The 27,498-nt window shown below is 44.1% G+C and overlaps 2 protein-coding genes and 1 non-coding gene across 3 annotated transcripts; 2 read left to right on the forward strand and 1 right to left on the reverse strand.

Moving 5' to 3' along the window:
* Window positions 1–14,911: 14,911 nt before the first annotated feature.
* On the forward strand, window positions 14,912–14,983 carry TRNAQ-CUG (transfer RNA glutamine (anticodon CUG)). The gene has a single exon. It is a non-coding gene; the product is annotated as a tRNA-Gln (tRNA).
* Window positions 14,984–15,237: 254 nt separating this feature from the next.
* On the forward strand, window positions 15,238–16,802 carry LOC123060826 (uncharacterized). Its single transcript, XM_044483673.1, has 3 exons — window positions 15,238–15,694; window positions 16,159–16,386; window positions 16,465–16,802. Exons 1-3 carry the CDS (start codon window positions 15,396–15,398, stop codon window positions 16,472–16,474), a joined length of 537 nt encoding a protein of 178 aa, XP_044339608.1. The 5' UTR covers window positions 15,238–15,395; the 3' UTR covers window positions 16,475–16,802.
* A 558-nt stretch (window positions 16,803–17,360) lies between these two features.
* On the reverse strand, window positions 17,361–27,296 carry LOC123056862 (protein DEFECTIVE IN MERISTEM SILENCING 3). The gene is made up of 9 exons (XM_044480108.1): window positions 27,277–27,296; window positions 23,368–23,569; window positions 22,996–23,091; window positions 22,774–22,888; window positions 20,696–20,918; window positions 20,383–20,574; window positions 19,975–20,295; window positions 19,160–19,385; window positions 17,361–17,922 (listed from the first exon to the last, which is right to left on the reverse strand). The coding sequence occupies exons 1-9, from the start codon at window positions 27,294–27,296 to the stop codon at window positions 17,674–17,676; spliced, it is 1,644 nt and encodes a 547-aa protein (XP_044336043.1). The 3' UTR covers window positions 17,361–17,673.
* Window positions 27,297–27,498: the final 202 nt, after the last annotated feature.

Here is a 27,498-nt window from a genome sequence, read left to right on the forward strand (position 1 = left end):
TCTCTCATGAAGCTTTTGTAATTCATAATATCTTATCAATGACTGGTTCACTGATGTTTAACCATGACAGGGACCCGCATTACTCATCTAGGCTCCGACATGCGGATGAAACTTAAAGCGGCCTACACTTTGATAGAACAGCTGTTTTCTGGATCCCAGCAAGCCATTTGCATTGCGGCTTATAACAAGCCCCCGCTATTGCTGATAAAAGAGACTATCGAAAAGTTGGCCATGCTGCCTGCCCGGATCAACGAACTGAAGAAATCAGCCGTAAGGTCAGGTGAACTGACCGCACTAATCCGGGCCAAGGCGTGGATTCCGAATCTTGAACCGGCAGATATCATCAAAGGATATCCTGGTGTGAAAGAAGACGGTTCAGACTTCAATAATGATGATCTCCGAAGGCTGACAAAGGAGATGCGGCCTATAGAAAGCAAACTGGCGGAGGACACAGATCTGTCACATTTTCAACCGGTTTACGATGCTGAAGGGAAAAGACAGCCCGCACAGATTCATAGTGTAGAAGAGCTTGTTCCGCCAATCCGTAAGCATACTTACACTCCTGATATTGACCCTTCCAACCTTATTCATGAAGAAGTTGTTTTTCAAGTCTTAACTGGAATTGACTGGTCAACGCCTGATTTCCAGCGACTAGGGAGGGATGAAGAGAATACACCCACTCAAGATGACCCTCAATCGTCAAGCCATCTAGATGAGGAATCCTAAACCGGTGGCCGGTTTACCAGTTGCAGTCTTCCGCTCTTGAAAACACTTATTCAATTTGGGGTATTGAAAGCACCTTGTAATAGGATAGTATGAACACCTTATCTGCCATGCCATCGAGCATGTTTGTGTTGCTTAATACTGAAAACTTGTCATGCTTGTGGGATCTATTTACACATAGTCCATTATGATTTATGTTCCTGCATATAATAACTTGAAAGTGTCCTAGTGGTTTACCACTGGACGGGTCATGATGCCCAAAAATATATACATAACTTGGATGGATAACCAAGATTTGTTTTAACTAGATATAAAATAAATGATACCTGTGATATACCTTCATTGGTTGACCAACTGTTGGTATAATAGGAGCGAAAATACCCATCTGTAGGGTTGATGACTCCTTTCCCTCTTGCCGGTTCATGTAAGACCACACTGGTTTGTTCGTATAATGCTGGTGACCTGTAGCCAAAACCAGACCGGAGCAACTTACTGCCGGTTTAGAACTGATCATGTACTGACAACTGAGCGCTGAAAGCCCTGCCGGGTTGTAATAAACACTGGTTTATCAGAATATTCATAAATCCCTTATCAAAAGATATTAAAAACAGCAAATCAAAAAAGAAATATGCAAGGCTTTTCATGGGCTGCCAGGCCCTAAATCGAGGCTTTTCATGGGCTGCCAGGCCGCTGAGTTAAACCATTTTGCAAAGCTTTTTAAGATGGACCTCAATCTTTAACCAATCACCGTTTTAACTTTGACAAGTTCAGGGTCCATGAGATTGACTTGTCGAACGTTTGATGGGTCATACCAGGTTTACCTGGACAAAGTGGCTTACTTAAAGAGGCAGGATAACCTGGGGTTTTAGGTGAATACACCTGGCTTCCAAGCCTGGCTTGATAGCCTATTACAAGGGTGCAAGCTCGTTGTTCTTTGAGAAGCAAGGAGCCCCCAGGTAATATTTGAGTTGTGCTTAGTGGTTACCTATGTTTGAGTTGTGCTTAATGCAACAGACTCTCTTTGGTTCCACATAATTTCCTTTTGGCTTTAAGCCTATCAAGAGGTGTAGCTATGGTGTGAAGACAACCAAGCCCCCTAGTGATATCCCTTTTTGGTTTTAAACCGGTCAAGAGGTGTAGCTATGGTTCGGATACGACCAAGCCCCCTAGTGACTTTCTTTAATCGGTGTGGCCTTATGGGTCGGGTTAATAAAACTCCGCTTTGTTAGTAGAAACCCCCTGTGAAACCACACATGATGTAAAAAAGGAACAGAGACCCCGCTTTAGCCGAGGCTCCGGTTTATTATATAATATATACATTGTCATAAGTATGTACATAAGAAGAGCCTGTGGCTCAAGTATAGTAAGGCCGAAGAAGGGCTATATTCCACGACCGCTTTGTCTCCTCCTCCGATTTATGTGAGTCTTTGTGCTCTTGAATATCGATAAGGTAGTATGACCCGTTGTGTAGGTTTTTCCTGACTACAAAAGGTCCTTCTCAAGGTGGGGATAACTTGTGCATATCAGTTTGATCCTGGATGAGCCGGAGCACCAGATCACCCTCTTGAAAAGTTCTGGTTTTAACCCGGTGGCTGTGATAACGCCGGAGATCTTGTTGATAAATCACCGAACGTGCCGCTGCGAGATCACGCTCCTCATCTAACAGGTCCAGTGAGTCCTGACGTGCCTTCTCATTGTCAGCTTCAGCATAAGCCGCCACACGAGGCAAGTCATGACGGATGTCACTAGGAAGAACCGCCTCTCCTCCATAAACCATAAAGAAAGGTGTATAACCCGTCGATCTGTTTGGTATGGTGTTGATACTCCATAACACAGAAGGTAACTCCTCCACCCAACAACCCGGTGTCCGCTTTAAAGGAACCATAAGCCGGGGTTTGATACCTCTCAAAATTTCTTGATTTGCCCTCTCAGCTTGACCATTAGACTGGGGTGAGCCACTGACGCTATATCAAGCCGGATGTGCTCACGTTGACAAAATTCCTCCATCTCACCCTTAGACATATTAGTACCATTATCCGTGATAATGCTGTGTGGAAAACCAAACCGGAAGATCACCTTCTTGATGAATTGAACCGTCGTGGCTGCATCACACTTACTGACTGGCTCTGCCTCTACCCACTTGGTAAACTTGTCAACCGCCACCAACAGGTGGGTCTTTTTGTCCTTGGATCTCTTAAAGGGTCCAACCATATCGAGCCCCCAAGTTGCAAACGGCCAAGTGATTGGAATCATTCTCAACTCCTGAGCTGGAACATGAGCGCGGCGTGCAAATTTCTGACAACCGTCACACCTTTTGACTAAATCCTTAGCATCAACATGAGCCGTCAACCAATAGAAGCCGTGATGAAAAGCCTTAGCCACCAAGGATTTTGAACCGGCGTGGTGACCACAATCTCCTTCGTGGACTTCTCGCAAATTCTCACAACCCTCTTGAGGAGACACACAACGCTGAATTACTCTTGTGATGCTGTAACGATGTAACTCCCCATTGATAATGGTCATTGACTTGGATCGCCAGATTATCTGCCGGGCCAAGGTTTCATCCTCCGGTAACTCGCCCCGTTTCATGTATGCCAAGTACAGGACTGTCCAATCCGGTATAACATGCAAAGCCGCCACCAACTGGGCCTTTGAGTCAGGAATAGCCAACTCCTCCTCTGTGGGTATCTTGACCAACGGATTATGCAGTACATTGAGGAAGACATTAGGTGGCACCGGTTTACGCTGAGAGCCCAGACGACTTAAAGTGTCCGCTGCTTCATTCTTTCGCCAGTCTATATGGTCAATTTGATAACCCTTGAAATGACCAGCCACTATGTCCACCTCTCATTGATATGCAGCCATGAGTGGGTCCTTAGAATCCCAAGTGCCAGATACCTGTTGAGCCACCAGGTCCGAGTCACTGAAGCACTTAACCCGGCTTAAGTTCATCTCTTTAGCCATCCGAAGACCATGGAGTAAGGCCTCATACTCAGCTGCATTGTTAGTGCAAGGGAACATTAAACGAAGAACATAACAAAACTTGTCACCTTGTGGGGAAGTTAATATGACTCCAGCCCCTGAGCCCTCCAATTGCCTGGATCCATCAAAGTGAATAGTCCAATAAGTGTTGTCTGGCTTTTCCTCTGGTGCCTACAACTCTGTCCAATCATTGATGAAGTCCACGAGTGCTTGAGATTTGATCGTTGTGCGAGGTGTATAGTTGAGCCCGTGAGGTCCAAGCTCAATAGCCCATTTGGCAATCCGGCATGTCGCCTCTCTGTTTTGGATGATGTCTCCCAAAGGGGTTGAACTGACCACTGTGATAGGATGACCAAATAATGCTTGAGCTTCCAGCTTGCCATAAACACCCCATACACGAGCTTCTGCCAATGCGGATACCTCTGCTTTGATTCGACAAGTACCTCACTAATATAATAAACCGGTCGTTGAACCGGATACTCCTTTCCAGCCTCCTTGCGCTCCACAACAATAGCCACACTAACAGCCCGGGCATTAGCAGCCACATATAGCAGTAAAGGCTCTTTATCGATCGGAGCCGCAAGGACAGGTGGTTCAGCTAACTGCCTCTTCATATCCTCAAATGCTTTATCAATCGCATCGCTCCAGACAAAGTCATCCGTTTTCTTTAGCATCTGATATAAAGGGATAGCCTTCTCCCCAAGACGACTGATAAACCGGCTCAAAGCCGCAATCCGTCCCGCCAAACGCTGAACGTCATTGATACATGCCAGTTTAGCCAGAGAGGTGATAGCTGTGATCTTCTCCAGATTAGCCTCAATGCCCCTGTTAGACACCAGAAACCTAAGAGCTTGCCTGCCGAAACACCAAAGACACATTTGTCCGGATTAAGCATCATCTTATAAACCCGGAGGTTGTCAAAGGTTTCTCTCAAGTCATCTATCAATGTTTCCTCCTTCCTGGACTTTACCACAATATCATCTACATATGTGTGAACATTGCGCCCAATCTGCTTATGAAGACAATTCTGAACACAACGTTGATAAGTCGCCTCGGCACTCTTGATCCCAAAGGGCATGGAGACATAGTAGAAGGCTCCAAAGGGACTTATAAAAGTTGTCTTCTCCTGGTCCTTAACTACCATTTTGATCTGATGATAACCGGGGTAAGCATCCAAAAAACACAAACGGTCACAACCCGTCGTAGCATCAATAATCTGATCAATGCGAGGGAGGGCAAAGGGATCTGCTGGACAAGCTTTGTTCAAATCTGTGTAGTCCACACACATATGCCAAGTGCCGTTTTTCTTAAGAACCAGCACCGGGTTAGCTAACCACTTAGGGTGAAAAACCTCCACGATAAACCCTGCGGCCAACAGCCGAGCTACCTCCTCACCAATAGCTTTACGCCTTTCTTTGTTGAAGCAGCAGAGAAACTGTCTGACCGGTTTAAACTTAGGATCTATATTAAGTGTGTGCTCAGCGAGTTCCCTCAGTACACCTGGCATGTCAGAAGGCTTCCATGCAAAGATGTCCGGTTCTCACGGATGAACTTGATGAGCGCACTTTCCTATTTGGAATCCAGGTTAGCACTGATGCTGAACTGCTTGGATGAATCGCCAGGAACAAAATCAACCATCTTAGTGTCTGTGGCCGATTTAAACTTCAACGCCGGATCGTGCTCCGTAGTTGGCTTTTTCAAAGAAGTCATGTCTGCCGGATCAACCTTGTCTTTATAAAACTTTAGCTCTTCTGTGGCACAAACCGACTCAGCATAAGCCGCATCACCTTCCTCACATTCCAAAGAAATCTTCCTGCTCCCATGTACTGTGATGGTCCCCTTATGACCTGGCATCTTAAGTTGTAGATAAACGTAACACGGCCTCGCCATGAACTTGGCATAAGCCAGTCGCCCAAACAGGGCGTGATATAGACTCTTGATTTTCACCACCTCAAAAGTCAACATTTCTGACCTTGAATCGTGATCATCTCCAAAGGCCACCTCTAGGGCTATCTTGCCCACTGGATACGCAGACTTACCGGGCACCACACCATGAAAAACGGTGTTCGACGGTTTAAGATTCTTATCTGTCAACCCCATACGGCGGAATGTATCATTGTAAAGAATATTTATACTCCTTCCCCCATCCATAAGCACCCACTAAGGCCAAATGACCCGGATTATCAACCCGGGGTGGGTGATCCTCTATACTCCATAAAATGGGCTGCTCAGACCAGCGTGGATACTGAGGTACTGTCGGTTCAACAGAGTTTACTACCCTCTTGTGAAGCTTCGGATCGCGTTTACACAAGCTAATGGTAAAGACATGATACTACCCACTATTCAACTGCTTTGGATTGCTCTGATAACCTGACTGTTGCTGTTGCTGATTCCCCTGATGGTTATAACCTCCTTGATTGCCCTGGTTCCCTTGATGGCCATGTCCGGTTTGATTGCCTTGGAATCCTGAACCAGAGCTGCCACCTCCGTAACCCAGCCCGTGAAAACCGCCTCCTGAACCGTCGGGCGAGCCGTTGTCATATTGAAACATATTGGAATTCTTAAACTCCCACATAATGAAACAATCCTTCCAAAGATGTGACGCGGGTCTTTCTTTCAATCCGTGCTTTGGACAAGGTTGATTTAACAAGCGCTCCAGATTGGGGCCTAACCCTCCGCCCCTCTGGGGCTATTTACCCTTACGATGTTGACCGTTGTCCTGCGCGTTAGTGTTAGCCACGAAGTCCAAACTATTGTCTGCCTTGCGCTTACCGTTATTCCCATGACCTGTCGGATTGTGCTGCTGCCCCTTGGTATTGCCATTCTTTTTCCCTTTCCCCGGTTTGTTATCCTCAGACTCAGGGTCTTTGCTACTATCTGAATCGGCGTATTTCACCAGAGCAGCCATAAGGGTTGACATGTCATTGCAGTGACGCTTGAGCCTCCCTAGCTTCAATTTTAATGGCATAAACCGGCAGTTGCCCTCCAACTTCAAAATTGTTGTATCTGCATTAATGCGGTCTGACGAATGCAAAATAGCTGAGACTCGCTTCACCCAATGCGTAGTAGACTCCATCTCCTCTTGAACACAAGCGGTTAGGTCCACAATTGACATAGGCTGCTTACATGTATCTTTGAAATTCTGGATAAACCGGTGCTTTAGCTCAGCCCATGACCCGACAGAGTTAGCTGGTAAGCTCTTTAACCAAGTTCGAGCTATCCCCTCCAACATCATGGTGAAGTATTTAGCACACACTGCTTCATCCACGTCCAGCATCTCCATCGCCATCTCATAACTCTCCACCCATGACTCCGGTTGCAAATCGGCGGTGTAATTGGACACCTTGCGAGGTCCCTTAAAATCCTTGGGCAATCGCACATTACGCAAAGCGGGGGTAAGACACGGCACCCCTAAAGAAGTTAAGACCACGCCGAGCTCCACTGAGGTGGTAGGGCGAACCGGAGTAGGTTGACGAGTGGCGTGCGGGGCTGCCAACTCGACTTCTCGACGTGCACGACCATGATCCACCACATCCTGCGCATTAGCTCCACCACCTGCCGGGTTGTGTCCTCGCGGCGAGTTACGGTGACGTGCACTAGTTGATACGGCCGGTTCATCCTCAATGTGCCTGTTGTAGCTTCGACTCGGACGGGGGGTGGAGTGAATCCTCTCGCGACTATGTGAATAAGCCTGCTGTTGGTTTAAAGCTGTTTGAAGGAGCTCTCTGGCCTGTCGTGCCTCAACTGCCACTGGTGACTCACCGTCAGTTGGGAGGGCTGCGAATCGTGAAGCGGCGGCCACAATGTTATCCAACGGGTTAGAGTAATGCCCCTGGGGCGTCGGAACATACTGCGGCACAACGTTGTTCTGACGAGGCGGGTTCATCATGCGTGGTTGAACCGGCGCTCCTGTTCCCGGCGCCTCCGTGCGGTTTACCACTGGATGGTTACTAGTTCCGGCTCCTGGCGTGTTGAAGAGATTTCTTGGCTCATAACCCAGCAGGAGGTGCGACCGGTATCTCCTTCTCATGACCTCATCTAAGGCATTCTGGTCCAACCTAAGCCGGTAGGCCTGAGCTTCCAACTCAGCCCGTTCTGTAGCCATCCTGGCGTTCTCTGCTGCCATGTCCGCTTTAGCCTGAGTTATCTGATCTTTCACCTTTGCAATCTCCGCATTGTGCTGATCTCGGGCTGCCGCGTCCACCTCCGCGGCCATCAATGTTGCCAAAGCGTCGAACAAGTCAGACAAAACCTGAGCGGGAGGCGGTGCAGAGCCCCCTGCTCCTGCTGGCGTTGTTGTTGCTGAACCAGAGAACATCGCCACGGTGGTAGAAGAGTGTTGCGCCGGTTATGTGCCGGCCATGAAGACCGTGACCCGGCTTGGAAGATCGAGGGGGTCCGAAATACTGTTGCCATTGGAACTCCCACTAATCCGGCCGTCCTGCAGCTGATATAGCGACTCGGTTTCCCCGGTTGAAGACTCGTCATCAGAACGGACAATGGCTTCCCCATCAGATGCCGGTCCATCCTCATATTCCGCTCCATGGATGACACCTACAAAAACATGCCTTGGTGCGGGCTGAACCGGGGTAAGGCTTGCATGCTGAGCTGTCTCGGTGATGTCGGTGCAGGTGTCCGGCTCAGGGCCCGGTTCGCCGATCTTGCCGATGAAGACGTGAATTCCGCCAAAGGGGACCCGGTACCCGTATTCCCCTGAACCGGCCTCGGGACCCCATCCTGCGTCATCGATGTAGAGCTTGCCGCGACGACTTTTCGTCATCCGGCCCATAGTGTATCCCTTGAGTCCTTCGAAGCTGCCCTTCAAGAACTCGAAACCATCGTGCGATAGCCCCACGGTGGGCGCCAACTGTCGTGGGTTTGTCACGGCAGATGTCCTCGTGAAAGGACTTAGTCATGGAGCCATCGCTATGGGTTAGCTTAAAGGGGTTAAACCGGACAAGGGACATGAGGGATTTTATACTAGTTCGGCCCCTTCGATGAAGGTAAAAGCCTATGTCTAGTTGTGCTTGGTATTGCCGGGGTTTCGATGACCAGGGAGTGAATCCGCTTTGCCTGGCTCTCGAGTTGTTGTCTGTTGTCCCTAAACCGCTGCCGGGTCATCCCTTTATATACATAGGTTGACGCCCGCCGGTTTACAGTCCCGAGGACGGATCATAAACGTGTCTGGCTCGATCTCTATCCTTCCTATCTTACAATGCAAGTTACATAATAAGGTCGGTTTACATCTACAGGCCTTAACTCGCCTTTGGGCCTTGGGCCTTCGAAAAGCGCCATTATTCTTAGGTCTTCATGGGCTTCTAATCTTCATAAAGTTAATCCGGCTACTCCTGGCCGGTTTACAATGCTGGTTTATATAGGAGATTTGTCAAAGACTTTTCTAAAATTTCTAGGCCTTTTACAAATCTTTTGCAAAAGGATATTCCTTTTGTTTTTTATAATGATTGTTTAGAAGCCTTCGAAACACTCAAGAAAGCCTTAATTTCTGCACCTATTGTTCAACGACCTGATTGGAACTTGCCTTTTGAAATTATGTGTGATGCTAGTGATTATGTTGTTGGTGTTGTTCTAGGACAAAGAGTTGATAAGAAACTAAATGTTATTCATTATGCTAGTAAAACTCTAGATAGTGCACAACAAAATTATGCTACTACTGAAAAGAGAATTTCTAGCAGTGGTGTTTGCTTGTGATAAATTTAGATCTTACATTATTGACTCTAAAGTTATTGTTCACACCGATCATGCTTCTATAAAATATCTTATGGAAAATAAAGATGCCAAACCTAGACTTATTCGATGGGTTCTCTTGCTACAAGAATTTGATTTGCATATCACTGATAGAAAAGGAGCAGAGAACCCCGTGGCTGATAACTTGTCTAGGCTTGAAAATATTCTTGATGACCCACTACCTATTGATGATAGTTTTTCTGATGAGAAGTTAGCTGCAATAAATGTTTCTCATAACACTCCTTGGTATGCTGACTATGCTAATTACATTGTTGCTAAATATTTACCACCTAGTTTCACATACCAACAAAAGAAAAAAATCTTCTATGATTTAAGACATTACTTTTGTGATGACCCACATCTTTATAAAGAAGGAGTAGATGGTATTATTAGACGTTGTGTACCTGAGCATGAACAGGGACAAATCCTACGGAAATATCACTTCGAAGCTTATGGAGGACATCATGCAGGAGACAGAACTGCTCACAAGGTATTGCAATCTGGGTTTTATTGGCCTACTCTCTTCAAGGATGCTTGTAAGTTTGTCTTATCTTGTGATGAATGTCAAAGAATAGGTAATATCGGTAAGCGTCAAGAAATGCCTATGCATTATTCACTTGATGTTGAACCATTTGATGTTTGGGGATTTGATTACATGGGACCACTTCCTTCCTCTAATGGGTATACGCATATTTTGGTTGCTGTTGATTATGTTACTAAGTGGGTAGAAGATATTCCAACTAGTAGTGATGATCACAGCACCTCTATTAAAATGCTTAAAGAAGTTATTTTCCCAAGGTTTGGAGTCCCTAGATATTTAATGACTGATGGTGATTCACACTTTCTTCATGGTGCCTTCGGTAAAATGCTTGCCAAGTATGATGTTAACCATAGAATTGCATCACCCTATCATCCTCAGTCTAGTGGTCAAGTTGAACTTAGCAATAGAGAAATAAAATTAATTTTGCAAAATACTGTCAATAGGTCTCGGAAGAATTGGTCTAAGAAATTAGATGATGCACTTTGGGCTTACAGAACAACATATAAAAATCCTATGGGTATGTCCAGGTGGGTTGTGCCCACCTCGGGTACCTTCTGGACTCCGTTTTTCTTCTGTTTGCTTGTTTCCCAAGATAAAAATTCTTTATATACCCCCCGAACCTATTGGCCACCGTATCTTGGAGAAATCTTCTGTTTTCTTTTCTTGTTGTTTTCGGTCAGATATGTCAAGCCATGCATCATGTCTTATCCCTCCAGCAACAACGTAGAAGAGGACACTTGGTTGACGAAGATCGAGCTGAAGAGTGGGGGGCCCGGAGAACCTCTCGAAGGGAGCAAGAGCAAGGAGGCCATCGGAAACCAAGTTCCGGTGGTTGAGCAAGCCCAACCTGCTGAGGAGGAAGAAGATATCCTTAAACCCTACTATGATTATCTTATCCCCACCGAGATTGAAGCCTTTCGGGTCATTGAAACGGTTCGTGTGCAAAATAAATATCTCACTCGTGAAAATATTCTGACAAGAGCACATCACCTTCCTCTGGAGCGTCATCCGTAGATTGGAGAATCTCTTAATCATGAAGGCCAAGATCGCTACTTCATCACCACCACCACCTCCTTCTTCATCACCAAAAGAAAATTGAGTATCGGGTATGAGCACTCCCCTTGGCTTACGCCAAGCTTGGGGGAGGTGCCCCGGTATCGTATCACCTCTACTATCTTTTGCCTTTACTTATATTAGTTTGATCCATAGTTATCTTTTGCTTTAGATGAATAGAAGTTCAGTTCGATCCTTTCTTTTTGAGAGTTTGCTTAGTGATCTATCCTTGTAATCATGTGCGAGATATATAATAAAGTTTACTTTGAGTTTTGCTTTCTTTACTTTCATGTTGCAATAAAAAGAAAGGAAATAAATGAAAAAGATCATATGCTAATCTTATGGTAGGTAATAACACCACATAAGTATAAGTATAAGTAGAAAATTTTATTGGAGATTGACAAACATAGCATTGGTCAATGATGCAATTCATGAAAGAATTAATAAGGGAAGAGAAGATTCACATGCAAATGCGCTATCTTGGAAATCTTTTGTGATTGTGAGCCCCCATCAAAATATTATATGCCAAAATTGTTGATGTTGGACAAGGAAGACAACGTAATGATTATGTTTGTTCACATTCACATAGAAGTTATATTGTCATAGATCCTTCAACGTGTGGTGCTTGCCCCCCATCTTTGGTAGCCAAAAATTCCGCACCAAGTAGAGATACTACTTGTGCATCCAGAAACCCTTAAACCCAAATATTATTTTCAATAGTCCACCATACCTACCTAAGGATTGAGTAAGATCCTTCAAGTAAGTTGTCATCGGTGCAATAAGGCAATAAAAATTTCTTCTAAAAGTGTTAGATCATTTAGTGTAAGAGAAAACTGAGCATTGTGCGAACTTGTGATAGCAAAGAATAAAAGCGACAGACTGCATAATAAAGGTTGCTATCATAAGGGGTAATAAACGTGACGTTCTTTTGCACTAAGGGTTTGAGCATACAAACAAAAAGCGCATGGCAACCTCTGCTTCCCTCTGCGAAGGGCCTATCTTTTACTTTCATGTATTTACTTTTATGCAAAGAGTCAAAGTTTTTCTCTCTATTCATTATTATTTTCTCTTTTGGCAAGCATCATGTGGTGAGGAAAGATCTAGGCACATATATCCAGTTGGATGTGGGTAGCATGAGTTATTATTGTTGACATCGCCCTCGAGGTGAGTACGTTGGGAGGCGAAACTATGAGCCCATATCTTTCTATGTGTTCATTTGAAACGTTTTGCTCATGTGTATGCGGTGAGTGTTAGCAATCATAGAAGACTATAAGATGGTTGACTATGTGGACTTGCCTAAAGGCTCCGATACGTGTTCCTTCCTGAAAAGATGATGAATTGTAGATGCAAAGTTGACTGAGAACATAGTTTGTTGGTTTCCAGTAGAGTTTATGCTTTATACTTCAATAGTGTGATGAATTGTTACTTATTCATGAGAAGTCTATGATAAAAGCTCTATTATAAGTTTTATGTTTAAGTTTGTTGTTGTTATAATAATTTACATGATGCTTCTATGTCCGTATTTTGTTTTTATCAACACCTCTCTCTCTCTAAGCATGTGGACATGTTTTTCGATTTTAGTTTTCGCTTCAGGATAAGCGAGGTCTAAGCTTGGGGATTTGATACGTCCATTTTGCATCATGTTTACCTACTATTATTTATAATGTTTTAATGCATAATAATGCTTCTTGGAGTAATTCTAATGCCTTTTCTCTCATAATTTGCAAGGTTCACACAAAGAGGGAGAATTCCGGCAGCTGAAAATCTGGACCTGGAAAAGCTACGTCAGGCCACCTATTCTGCACAACTCCAAATAAGCTAAAACTTCACGGGGAATTTTTATGGAATAAATAAGAAATACTGGAGCAAATAACCACCGAAGGGGGGCACCTGGTGAGAACAAGACATCAGGGCGCGCCTGGCCCCCCAGGCGCGCCCTGGTGGGTTGTGCTTAGCCCAGCCCACCTCTGATGCCCATCTTCTAGTATATAAGTCATTTTGACCTTGAAAAATAAGGAGATAACTTTTGGGATGGAGCGCCGCCGTCTCGAGGTGGAACTTGGGCAGGAGCACTTTTGCCCTCTGGCGGAGCGATTCCGCCGGGGGAACTTCCCTCTCGGAGGGAGAAATCATCGTCATCATCATCACCAACAACTCTCCCATCTTGGGGAGAGCAATCTCCATCAACATCTCCAACAGCACCATCTCATCTCAAACCCTAGTTCAATCTCTGTACCGAAACTATAGATTGGTGCTTGTGGGTGACTAGTAGTGTTGATTACATCTTGTAGTTGATTACTATATATGGTTTATTTGGTGGAAGATTATATGTTCAGATTCAACATGCTATTTAATACCCCTCTGATCTTGAGCATGTTTATCACTTGTGAGTAGTTACTTTTGTTCTTGAGGTCACGGAAGAAATCTTGTTGCAAGTAATCATGTAAACTTGATATGTGTTCGATATTTTGATAGTATGTATGTTGTGATTCCCTTAGTGGTGTCATGTGAACGTCGACTACATGACACTTCACCATATTTGGGTCTAAGGAAATGCATTGTGGAGTATTAATTAGATAATGGGTTGCGAGAGTGACAGAAGCGGATCCGTAAGGGACCGATTGGATCCAAAAGTTTAATGTTATGGTTAGAATTTATTCTTAATACTTTTCTCGTAGTTGCGGATGCTTGCGAGTGGGTTAATCATAAGTAGGAGGTTTGTTCAAGTAAGAACAACACTTAAGCACCGATCCACCCACATATCAAATTATTAAAGTAGTGAACACAAATCGAACCAACATGATGAAAGTGACTAGATGAAATTTCCGTGTACCCTCAAGAACGCTTTGCTTATTATAAGAGACTGTTTCGGCATGTCATTTACCTCAAAAGGATTGGGCTACCTTGCTGCACTTTTGTTACTATTATCGTTACTTGCTAGTTACAAATTATTATTCTAACAAACTACTCTGTTACTTACAATTTCAGCACTTGCAGACATTACCTTGCTGAAAACCACTTGTTATTTCCTTCTGCTTCTCGTTGGGTTCGACACTCTTACTTATCGAAAAAGCTATAATTGATCTCATATATTTGTGGGTCATTAATAGTGGAGCGCCCGTAGTCATGCATTGGGATTGTAGGCGTTTGCACTAAACCTTGATAGCAGTCCCGGGATCGATGTTGTAATTGTTTGTCCTAACTCATATGATCAACTTACGCCTCCGATTTTCAACAACAATGTCACACTCGCATCGCTAATCATATTGCTAGATCATTATATATATTGGTAGAATATAGTCTGAACTACCATCTTCAAGATAGTTGCACCCAAAGGCTAAATACTCCCATAGCTTCACACACTGAAATGAGCATGAAGTTGTTCTTCATATCATCATCAATTATTTGGCCCTCTACATTTGCAGTAACCATAGCCTAGCTACGAAAACATCTTACAATTTGGGACGGAGGTAGTACAACACATACACACATGATATCTTGTACGGGGGATGACTCAAAGAAAAGGCATCATCAACGGGAAGAAGTAACCGGCCAAAGGAAAACAATTCAAGCATGACCCGCATCACACACACACAACACTAAATTATAGTCATCTTTCCTATCATTTGAGCTAAGCAAACACTAAATAAAAATTGCACTAACTATCCTTTGAAAATTAGTAGAAATTTAGGCTTGGCGAGAAGCTGTTGAACGGCTTGAAATGCATTTGGAGTCAGTGTGTGCGCGTCTATACACCTATTTTTATCGCAAAACATCGTAAATTAACATTTTTTGCTTTGTGCAGTCTGAAAAATCGTGTAGAGTAATAAAGATATAAATCTAATGTCAGGTTAGCAGTCCACAAAAGGTTCTATGGTCTAGCGGTTAGGACATTGGACTCTGAATCCAGTAACCCGAGTTCAAGTCTCGGTAGAACCTCATTTTTGTTTGGTTTTCGTTCTTTTTTCTCCTCATGTACAGTAACTTCCTCGAGTAACTTCTCACATGTTCAGACAGCGATAATCTTTTTCAGATAACCAGTCCCTTTTCCCGTCTGCGAAACAAATCTGTAAACGAACCGGTTCAGAGATGAGATAAAAAGAACCAATAAAATCGTAGGAGAAATTCAAAATATAAAATCGTAGGAGCAGCACTCACCGCGCATTATCTCCAACCGAAACACGGCCTCCTGACGACGTCTACATGGCCGCAAGTTCATCCTCCAATCTTTTCCCACGTCCCCCACCCCAGTTTTCTCCTCCATTTCTCCCTCCTCCCCTGGCCGCATCTCCAGGGAAAGGAAACGAGGCTCAGGGAGGGAGCGTGGCACGAGCGCGCCCACCCCTGAAAAATGGCGGCCTCCCTCTGGCTCCCTTCTCCTCCTCTTCACAGCGCCGTCTTCCTCTCGACCAACCACTCCCCCTCCCCCTCTCCTCCTTTGGCGCCTGCGTCGACTCTGCTGCAGAGGAAGCACGCGCCGGCCAGAGCCAGAGGCAATCTTGCCTGCAGCTCATCCGGCAGCTCCTCGTCCTCTGCTTCCTCTGTTGTGACCAAAGATCAAGAGGGAGCAGCAGCAGCAGCAGAGGCGACGGCCCCTGCCCCTGCTCCGGCGGCTGTCAGATACGACTACAAGGATGACCCCAACTTCAGGTACGGGCTGCTGTTCCAGGTCTGCTGAATTACTGTCTCAAATTTATCGAGCATGTAACTGTCGGAATGATATATGACAATTTTATTGAGCATGTCAGTGTGTCCCCTATGTAAACGTGAACGTTATGTTTAATTATGATTATGTTCAACATCGCATCAACAAATGGTTCCATGGTCTAGTGGTTAGGGCATTGGACTCTGAACCAGTAACCCGAGTTCAAGTCTCAGTGGAACCTTATTTTTTATGATATTTTGATTTATTTTTGCCACTGTGACAGTACGTTTATTGACTGAGACCACAGCCTATTGTTGTCAACTTCTGCTAAAATGAGTCTTTCGAGCTCCTAACCTCTATAGCAATCTGCCGCAGCAAATTTAGACTACTTGAAAAAAAATCAGTTGGATTTATATAGCCTGCTTCCGGTTTCAAACAGACATAACGTGTTCTTTCTAACTGTACACAGGGGGTGCAAAGGGTGCGGTCGTGAGGAAACAGAGAGGGGCTGCAACGGCGAAGGGCGGATCATGGGCGGCATAGCCGCCGTCCCCTTGTTTGGGTGGTGGCCGATCAAGGCCTACCGGCCGTGCCCCGGCTTCGTCGCCTCCGGTGGCCGGTACCGGCGCTACGGCCAGAGCATGGACGACGTCATAGCCGGCAAGGGACGGAAAGTCGCCTCCGACAAGAAGAAAAGGTACGCCCGATAACCTGTCATCAAAATCTTGTGTAGCTCAAGAGCAGATCTCATCTCACTTGGATTTGCTACTTGCAGTGACAAATGATCCACCTCAAGGAACTGCAGTGCACTTGGCCATGTTGTGTAATAGCTCAAGGAACTGCAGTGCAGCTGGCCATCTTGTGTAGCTCAAGAGCTTATCTCATCTCATCTCACTTGGCCATGTGCTGGAGAAGGACGTCCAAACCTCTTTGATTTTGTTTCAGTCTTGACGTTGTCTAGCTAGGTCAGATTATTCGAGCAGCGTTGCCTGCTGAATCAATTCCAATATGGAAGTTTTGTACGTAGCTCCGCATCGACGGCAAATGTACTCCACTCTTCTACCTGGTGCTAATGTTTACATCTTGCTTGCCAAATCTAATAGCGGCAAAACAGTTCCAGGAAATTCGCCTTTTTGAGTTTCCACTGCTCGATGACAGAGATTCATTCACATAACAGCCAAAACAATGGCCATGTAACCACCAGATGAGCAAATACAGCCAGGAGGTGTCAACAATGGTCACTTCTGACTTATACTCCCTCCATTCCCTAAATACTCCCCCCATTCCAAATTACTGGACTCATATTTATGTAGACACTGATGTATCTAAACACTAAAAAAGTATAGATACATCCGTATTTAGACAAATTCAAGTCAACTAATTTGGAACAGGGGGAGTATAAGTCTTTCTATAGATTCCAATATGGACTACTGACGATGCAAAATGAGTGAATCTACACTCTAAACTATGTTTATATACATCTGTATGTAATCCATATTGAAATCTCTAAAAAGACTTATATTTAGGAACAGAGGGAGTATATGCTTGCTGCTTCGCTGACAATAAGCCGATTTGTTACATCATGTTTCCTACAAGCATGACGGGAAGAAACAAAAAGCTCCTCCTGCCTGCTTCCAGCAGGAAGGTTCACAAGTGAAACAGATCAGCCAATGCTGAAACCAGACTGGCATTTCAATGTTGCTGTCAAACCTTCTGTTGAATTTGGTTAGGTGGGGACTCTTCTATCACCGTATCTTCTCTTTCGACGAGATACACAAAAGGACTAGTAACAAAATAAGTGACCAGAGACAGGCCCCAACTTATGAACAAAAGTCGGTGGTTATGTACTAACTTTTCGCATCCCTACTGTGCACTAGAATCTAGCGTTAAGAACTTCGCAAAATGCAGTTGGTTACGTATGGATAGAACCAGAGCATGACAAACTCCCAGCAAAAGGAAATCGCATGCGGACATTTACACGCTGTCAGCGCATGTGGGGAGGCTTGACTGCAAACGAAATATTTCCAGGAGTTGCTGCGATCGGGTGACTTCCAGGAGTTGCTGCAATCGGGTGACCTCCAGGAGTAGTAGCTGCAAATGGGTTGCCTCCCGGAGTTGTAGCAAACGGGTGACTTCCAGGAGTTGATGTAAACGGGTTACGCCCAGGAGTTGCTGCAAATGGATTACTTCCCGGAGTTGCAGGTGAGCGAATGGTTGGTGAACCCTGCACCCTCTGTTGAAAGGAAAGAGCATCAGTAAATTGGGGATGTATAAATGAAGAGAAATGTATAAATCTCTTGAAGCTCTTGCGACATACTACATGAGACAATTGAAGTATTTCCCTTTTTTTTAGAGAAAAAGGTATCTTGGTATCAGTAGACATGGGAAGTATGTAAAACTGATCAATGATGATTTGCCGCCTAACTGCTGCTTCCTTCGGAGTTTGTCACACTAATGTGCAGCACCTTAAAATTTCATCTTGAAGAGAAATGTATAAATCTCTTGAAGCTCTTGCGACATACTACATGAGACAATTGAAGTATTTCCCTTTTTTTTAGAGAAAAAGGTATCTTGGTATCAGTAGACATGGGAAGTATGTAAAACTGATCAATGATGATTTGCCGCCTAACTGCTGCTTCCTTCGGAGTTTGTCACACTAATGTGCAGCACCTTAAAATTTCATCTTTGCCAAACCGACCAGAGCTAATAAACATCAGCATAGATAAAGCATTCAACTACGGGAGAATCAAGCATGTTTGTATTCTCCAAAACAATGATTAAACCTCATAAACACAGGAACCAAAGCCTATCAGACTATCCGTATCCTCTAACCATGCTATCACGTACTCCCTCCGTTCCTAAATATAAGTCTTTAGAGATTCCACTATGGACTACATACGGATGTATATAGACATATTTTACAGTGCAGAGTCACTCATTTTGCTCCGTATGTAGTCCCTTATTGGAATCTCTAAAAAGACTTATATTTAGGAACAGAGGGAGTAATTTGGAAGTCTAAGATACTCCATCAATATCATGTTGAAACCAATAGATTACTGGCGCAGCATTGGTAATGCTATTGGTCTGTCACTTGTGTCAAACAGACCCCTCTGCCCCCCCCCCCCCCTCCTTCTCCCGTTCACCAAGCAGCTATGCCACCATACAGATATCTAATTTTCAGAAGAGAGAAAACTTACATAATTAAAAGTTAAATATTTCAGATCTCAGGGAAAGATCAGCAATTCGTCATAGGGAAGCTAATAGTATATACGTAAATATTGCATTGTACAGCTATGACTTATTAAGTAGCTGAAGTTTCAGAGAGAATAGATCGATCAAATCTCAGAAAAAGACCACCAGTTCGTGATAGGGAAGCTAATAGTAGTATATACGAAAATATTGCATTGTACCGCTATGACTTATTAAGTAGCTGAAGTTTCAGAGAGAATAGATCGATATTGTGAATGCACCTTTGACGCTGGCGATTGAGTGATATAGTCCAGAAGCTGTTGCTTTTGATTGCTGAATGAGTCCTTAACTTGCTTTAACAAATCTTCCTCCCTTTTTATATCCTCAACAAACCTTTCCTTCTCCCAGTTCTTCAGTTTGACTTGCTCTTCCATTTCAGTGATACTTCCAGGTGTGTTTGAATCCCCAGAGCTTAAAGCTACAGTAAATTTCACTTCAACATCTTTCCTACAAAGGTCATCTTTATTCATCAAGAAAAAAGTGATGACATAAATTTTAATACAAAAAATCAATACTGTGTATCTTATTAGTGCGAGTGAACAGCTTTGAGTACATAAATCCCAAAGATAAAAAATGTAGAAGTAGATTACTCTTTCGATAATAAATAAAACTTACAATGTTCCTTTCATAGGGATTATAAATAAATAATAAGGCAAATTGACTGCAGATGCTTAAAAGTTTTGCGTAACGTATAGCTCTTACTGGAATGAATGTTATTGTTTCATTTTAGCTGGAACACTTGTGGTAAATTGAGCTTGTGAAACATAATCCTGATTTTATTAAATATATGCTTTTACAAGCCGTGAAATGGCTGCGCGTGAAAATACGTGGTAATCAGGACAATCTGCAAAACATGTTTTTCTCGATTACGCACCCAAGTGCGTGTCATTTTGCATTAGAAGAAAGTACCAAGATGGCACAACAGTACAAGCAAGCAAAACTCAACGAAAAGAAAACTAAAACAGGCAAAAACTCAAACACTGTATCATCCATCATCAAAGTTAGATGTAAAGGTATAAATTGCATATTTGAGTACCTATCACCAAGGCAGAATGAACCATTAGGCCTCAATATACCACCATCTAGAGAAACCGCACCATCATTTATGAAGGGAATAGCACGCCGTAGATCAGCTGTAGTCTTATAAACTTGTAAATGAGAAAACAAACTGTAAAACAAAGTCTCCCTAAGACCATGGCCATGGGGTGTGAGACAACTCAAGTATGCCTGGTCCATAAGTATCATATTTACTGCGAAACCAAGAAAACCAGGAGGAGACTCCCCGTTAGGCAACCTTGGTTTACGCAGCATAAGATATCTTTGTGGATCATCAATCACAACTTCTCCAGAAAATGGCCTGCAGAGTGTAATAGTGCACAGTATTTACGTGCTCATATGGTCGAGTCCAAGAGAGAAAAAGGACATTCAATAGTTAGAATGGCACCTTATGTTTTCAAGACAAAACACGGTAAACCTCCCATGCAGAATCTTTCCAATTGAGCCACCCAGTCCATGAATACCACTTTTCTTATCAATGTTGCCTTCTGTGCCATATGTTTCAAGACTCTTTATGCCATCATAAGTCTTGCAAACGAGACCAAGCATATTGTCTATTCCCAAGTACTCTGAGAGTAGGCTGTCACAAATTTACAGAAACAAAAAGATACCAGCAAACGTAAGCAAACAAACATATCATGTGAAGTAAATTAGCACCAATAGAGGAGCTAAATTCAATTCAAAACAAGGTGAAAATTAACCTGCTTAGATTATCATCATTTGTTTTTCCTAAGGTAGCCACAACACCAAGGATATCTTTCATCATTGGCATTGTTGATATTTGTGTGGAATGACGTTTCTTGAGCTGGCATATAAGCGAAGCTGCTGTCTTGTCCTGATTACATATGCTTTCAATTGTACGCTGTTCAGCTTCTTGAACTGATGTACCATTACTTGAAGCTACAACCTTCTTTCCACGTTTAACTGATAAAAGTTCCAGGTTCAGCAACAGATTGAAAAGGTATAGGACAACTGATGTACCATTATTTGCAATTACAGCAGCCTTTCCAAGTGTAACTGACAAGGTTCTGAGGTTTAGCATCTAAATAGGAATAATAAATTAAGAGAAGTATTGAACAACTCTTAACATTTTGTGTATAAAATGACATGTATTACCTACACATTATGATACTAATATAGCACAGCCACCTTTTTTTTTCAAACAAATCCACGATCCGATGCAATGCACAGACCATGATGCTAACATATTCTAATTTGAAAATGAGCATGAAATATTGGCTAGTCCTAGACACTACAACGCGGCTGATATTACAATGCTGTAGAATGTAGATGGTAGCGAAGGGGAAGGTCAATCAAGGCATTCCCCAATAACGCCTTGAATCTGCTGGCGTTTTAGGGCGTTTTCCTAAAGCACTGCTAAACTTCTCAACCGAAACCCCAAACTGAGAGAAAAGAATCAACGTCAGCTTTCTATTTTCCGGCTAGGCCTCAACGTCTGTATCATGGCGCATATATACCGGGCGGAAATATTCAATCGCGCAACTGGCCCCTAAGCCCATTAACCAGTAGCTCCGATTTCTGAATCAGCGACCACGTTTCCTCCTTTTATACGGCAATCTCTTGTTCGCTAAGCAGTATGGTACTAAAAGACAGAACCTCACACAGGTAAAAAATATGCCTGCAACATTCCGACGCACGCAAGACTCGAGCACAGGACCAGCTGCAAACCATTGTAAGCACACTACCACTAGACCAGCGAATATATTGTGATTATGTAACAAAGCATGCCCTTTGTCATAAATTATACATATATACATGGACATGCCCCGCAATAGGAAACATCACAGCGATTGGAGACGATTTTTGAGAAACCCCCAATCAATCAGGTGTTTTTGAGAATCGCCTCAAAATCTCTACCGGTTACAGGTTTTTTAGGAAACACCTCCAAAGCTGCATACAATCCGAGACAATTTGTAAAAATGCCTCCAAAGTTGCACACAATCCGAGGAGGTTTGCAAAAACACCTTAAGCTAGAGATGATTTAAGGCGAATTCTCCAAAACACCTCCTTAAGCACAATTTTGAGGCGTTTAGAGAAACACCCTAGCCAATACGCCTTCTTTCAACAGCCGTGTTGTAGTGAATGATAGCTAAGTGCACAAATGTTGTTCAAACCAAATACACACATATAAGTTCATACAAACTTCTGATGTGCGCGGATACAAAATTCCAAGTTCAAACTCGATTCAGATTGTGAGGTGCACTGTTCATAGCAAAAAAGAAGTGCATCTCACACAATACACTGAATTAAAATTCAAAAAATTGCATGGATGTACAACGAGCCCCTCATGGTATTACATATTTCTTTAGCCTTTTGTATGATTGCACGTGTGCTTTTAGCACAGCATTTTCAGCCTTTGAAAATAATATTAATTTTGCAGGACATGTGCCCTATAAGTAAGAGTACTGCATATCATCTTATTAGCTTTTTCATGGACAATCCAATTCAGGATTCAGCACACACAAAGATGGTCATTCAAGTCTGAACATTGTCGATTTCACTTTAAATGATTTCAAACAACAAGATATTGATAACGTGGTTCGAAACAGAGCCACATAGGAATATTGGCAAATAAAGTTCCATAAATGACAGAGCTTCAGTGCCAAGGACTTCGACAACTTAATGGTTGACTAACACACCACAACGTAATTAACATGTTTCGTGGTCTGCCAGATGGTATCCACATGCTGCATTCTCAGATAAGAACAGCGTAACCTAGAGTGCATAAAGCCGGGGTGGCAAACACACAAAATCTTACTTGTCAGGTCAGCAATCGACTCTTCGATAGCATAGATCTCAGACTTGAGGAACGTGATGTTGGCCTCATGGTGGTTGACCTTGAGCCCCAGCTTCTTCAGCTCCTCTTGCATCACCTGCAAAGCACATCCACCAACACCAAACATGTAGAGCAACAGCCTCACAGCACTGCACGAAAACCCAAAATGAACCGGGGAAAATGGAGGAGCCCAGAAAGGCGCACCTTGGTGTTGAACTCGACAATCTGCACCGTCAGCGGAGCCTCCATGGCGGTGCCGCGGTCTGCAGGTTGAGCCGCCAGCACTAGCAAGAGACCAATCTGCAAAGGAACAGGGAACAAGCGGGACTCAAAAAAGAAAAAACCCCGAATGCGGCCAGTGCTTGTGCACACGAGCAGCGCGGAAAGATAACTGAGGAGGAATTAGGGTTTTCGCGGGTTGAGAAACATAGAGGGCAAATAGCGTAATTAAGCGTGTGCGGAGACGGCGTCCCGGCGCTGGGCGGAGCGCGCGGGAGCCTCTTCTGGGAGGAGGAGAAGCCACGGCATTCCTGGCGGAGCGTGCGGGGGGGCTCTTCCAGGAGAAAGAAAACCCACCTCGGCACCATCGGAGCGTGCGAAGCTGAGGCCGCCGGCGATGCGGCGGGGATGGAGGGAGGGAGGCGGCGCGGGCCCGTGGAGGGACGGGCAGATTGAGATCAGCGTGGGAGGGAGAGATTCGCGGAGGGAGACAAGTAGGCTCTGCTTGGTTTGGGGAGGAAATGAAGCTTGGGGAGATTTTGGGCGAGTAGATCTACATCTATCTATGGAAGTGGGGACAAAATATAAAAATAGTCTTTTGTCCAGAATTATTTGTCGAGAAATGAATGTATCTAGACGTATTTTAGTTACAAGTATATTTTTTTTTATTTTTACAACAAGTAATTTCGAACGGGGGGAGTAATAGAAATTTTATTAGGAAAATGTTATCTCGCTCATGTCAATTATTTTGCAATCTCTGAACGTCTTCATGGTTGTCGGACGGTCGACAGAGATCTTGAAGTAAGGGTGGTGTTGGGGAATGTAGTAATTCAAAAAATTTCCTACGATCACGCAAGATCTATCTAGGAGAAGCATAACAACGAGACGGGAGAGTGTGTCCATGTACCCTCCTAGACCAAAAGCGGAAGCGTTAGGTTAACGCGGTTGATGCAGTCGAACGTCTTCGTGATCCAACCGATCAAGTACCGAACGTACGGCACCTCCGAGTTCAGCACACGTTCAGCTCGATGACGTCCCTCAAACTCTTGATCCAGCAGAGGGTCAAGGGAGAGTTTCGTCAGCACGACGGCGTGGTGACGGGGATGGTGATGTGATCCGCGCGGGACTTCGACTAAGCACTATGACACTATGACCGGAGGAGTAAACTATGGAGAAGCCACCGCACACAGCTAAGAGAATAATTCATATGCTTTAGGATGCCCCCTGCCCCCGTATATAAAGGAGGAGGGGAAGAGGCCGGCCACAAGGGGCGCGCCAAGGAGAGGGGAGTCCTACTAGGACTCCAGTCCTAGTAAGATTCGGCCGCCCCATTTTTTCCTTCTACCGAAGGGGGAAAAGGGGAAGGATGAGTAGGAGTATGAAAGGGGGATGGCGCTCCCTTCCCTAGTCTAATTCGGCCTCCTCCCTTGTGGGGGCACACCAGCCCCTTGTGGGCTGGTTAGCCTCCCTCCTATGGCTCATATGGCCCATATGGCCCATATCTTTCCCCGGGGGTTCCCGTAACCCCTCCGGTACTCCGGTATGTACCCGATACACTCCGGAACCCTTCCGGTGTTCGAATACTACCTTCCAATATATCAATCTTTACCTCTCGATCATTTCGAGACTCCTCGTCATGTCCGTGATCTCATCCTGGATTTCGAACAAACTTCGGTCACCAAAACACATAACTCATAAATACAAATCGTCATCAAACGTTAAGTGTGCGGACCCTACGGGTTCGACAACTATGTAGACATGACCGAGAAACCTCTCCGGTCAATAACCAATAGCGGAACCTGGATGCTCATATTGGTTCTCACATATTCTACAAAGATCTTTATCGGTCAAACCGTTATGACAACATATGTTATTTCCTTTGTCATCGGTATGTTACTTGCCTGAGATTCGATCATCGGTATCTCCATACCTAGTTCAATCTCATTACCGGCAAGTCTCTTTACTCGTTTCTTAATGCATCATCCTGCAACTAACTCATTAGTCACATTGCTTGCAAGGCTTATGGTGATGTGCATTACCGAGAGGGCCTAGAGATACCTCTCCGATACTCGGAGTGACAAATCCTAATCTCGATCTATGCCAACTCAACAAACACCATCGGAGACACCTGTAGAGTATCTTTATAATCACCCAGTTATGTTGTGACATTTGATGGCACACAGAGTGTTCCTCCGGTATTCGGGAGTTGCATAATCTCATAGTCAGAGAAATATGTATAAGTCATGAAGAAAGCAATAGCAATAAACTAAACGATCATAATGCTAAGCTAACGGATGGGTCTTGTCCATCACATCATTCTCTAATGATGTGATCCCATTCATCAAATGACAACACATGTCTATGGTCAGGAAACTTAACCATCTTTGATTAACGAGCTAGTCAAGTGGAGGCTTACTAGGGACACTGTGTTTTGTCTATGTATCCACACATGTATCAAGTTTCCGGTTAATACAATTCTAGCATGAATAATAAACATTTATCATGATATAACTTTACTATTGCCTCTAGGGCATATTTCCTTCAGTCTCCCACTTGCACTAGAGTCAATAATCTAGTTCACATCGCCATGTGATTTAACACTAATAGTTCACATCACCATGTGACCAACACCCAAAGGGTTTACTAGAGTCAATAATCTAGTTCACATCGCCATGTGATTAACACCCAAAGAGTACTAAGGAGTGATCATGTTTTGCTTGTGAGAGAAGTTTAGTCAATGGGTCTGCCACATTCAGATATGTATGTATTTTGCAAATTTCTATGTCTACAATGCTCTGCATGGGGCTACTCTAGCTTATTGCTCCCACTTTTAATATGTATCCAGATTGATACTCAGAGTCATCCAGATCAGTGTTAGAGCTTGCATCGACGTAACTCTTTATGATGAACTCTTTATCACCTCCATAATCGAGAAATATTTCCTTAGTCCTATAAGGATAATTTTTATCGTTGTCAAGTGATCTACTCCTGGATCACTATTGTACCCCTTTGCTAAACTCATGGCAAGGTACACAATAGGCCTGGTATACAGCATGGCATACTTTATAGAACCTATGGCTGAGGCATAGGGAATGACTTTTATTCTCTCTCTATCTTCTGTCGTGGTCGGGTTTTGAGTCTTACTCAACTTCATACTTTACAACTCAGGCAAGAACTCCTTCTTTGACTGATCCATTTTGAACTCCTTCAAAATCTTATCAAGGTATGTACTCATCGAAAGTCTTATCAAGCGTCTTGATCTATCTTTATAGATCTTGATGCCCAATATGTAAGTAGCTTCACCGAGGTCTTTCTTTGAAAAACTCCTTTCAAGCACTCCTTTATGCTTTCTAGAAAATTCTACATCATTTCTGTCGTGGAATTGTCACGGCAGATATCCTAGCGGAAGGACTTAGTCATGGAGCCATCGCAACTAGGTTAGGTTGAAGGGGTTAAACGGGACAAAGGACACAGGAGTTTATACTGGTTCGGCCCCTTGCTATGAAGGTAAAAGCCTACTCCAGTTGAGGTGGTATTGCTTGGGTTTCGATTACCAGGGAGCGAATACGCTTAACCTAGCTTTCGATCTCTCTTGTTTCTTGTCCTAAGCCGTCGCCGGGTCGTCCCTTTATATACACAGGTTGACGCCCGGTGACTCACAGAGTCTCGGCCGGCTCATCATCAATGTGTCCGGCTCAGTTACTAATTATAATTGCCTTACAATCCATGTCATACATATATGGCAGTTTACACCTATGGGCCTTAAGTCGCCTTTGGGCTTTGGACCCTTAGCAAGTCTGCTTCATGAACCACCATCTTCAACATCTTCACGGGCTTTGTCTTGATGAACCGTCATTGGTATAACCCGACCCCTCCCGGGCGGGTCATACCCAATAGTTATATCCCCAACATTAGGCCCGGGGTTGATTTGAACTTGTTCATGTCAATCTTCAACACTTAGGAAAATCCTTCTTCATTTATTCTTGCGAGATCCTGTAACCCGCCGTGACGTCATCTTCTAAGATCGTGGTAACCCGTCGTGACGTCACCTGTCATTAATATTACATAAATCTCAAATCTTAATATAGCTTCTCTTTTAATGAACTTCCAAAAATCGAGGCGCCCGCGCCGTCACATATCCATTTTTTAACCTCCTCGATTCCCGCGCATGTCACTTATCCTTTCGTCTTATAAATAGGGCCAGGGGTCCCTTTCACTTTCCCCTTGCATCTTCGTCTGTCTTCCACCTTTGCGTCGTCTCAGCACCTGAGCTCCGCCGCCGCCATCGACCTTTGCCTCTGCATCAACCACGGCCGCTGCATCGACTTGATCTGACCAGAATTCGTCCGCGCGCCTCCGTTGTTCAACAGCTCTGGTGAGTTATCCTTCTTTATTTTCCCATAGATCCCATTAGTGTTTCCATGAGTTCGTCGAAGTTCATCTTCGTTCTTCGCTGTAGCACTTATTTTTTATTCGAACTTGGTACCT

Source organism: Triticum aestivum, chromosome 3A (genome assembly GCF_018294505.1).
Source record: "Triticum aestivum cultivar Chinese Spring chromosome 3A, IWGSC CS RefSeq v2.1, whole genome shotgun sequence".
Classification (NCBI taxonomy): Eukaryota; Viridiplantae; Streptophyta; class Magnoliopsida; order Poales; family Poaceae; genus Triticum; species Triticum aestivum.

What these genes read in the sequence shown, in the direction of transcription:
- LOC123060826 (XM_044483673.1), top strand. Translation starts at nt 15,396, where the DNA reads ATGGCGGCCTCCCTCTGGCTCCCTTCTCCTCCTCTTCACAGCGCCGTC. An exon ending in AAGGATGACCCCAACTTCAG is followed by an intron (nt 15,695 to 16,158) that starts GTACGGGCTGCT and finishes AACTGTACACAG; the next exon opens with GGGGTGCAAAGGGTGCGGTC.
- LOC123056862 (XM_044480108.1), bottom strand. Translation starts at nt 27,296, where the DNA reads ATGGCGGCGGCGGAGCTCAG. An exon ending in GTCGATTGCTGACCTGACAA is followed by an intron (nt 20,919 to 22,773) that starts GTAAGATTTTGT and finishes AACTTTTATCAG; the next exon opens with TTAAACGTGGAAAGAAGGTT. An exon ending in CTCAATCGCCAGCGTCAAAG is followed by an intron (nt 17,923 to 19,159) that starts GTGCATTCACAA and finishes TCCTTTCAACAG; the next exon opens with AGGGTGCAGGGTTCACCAAC.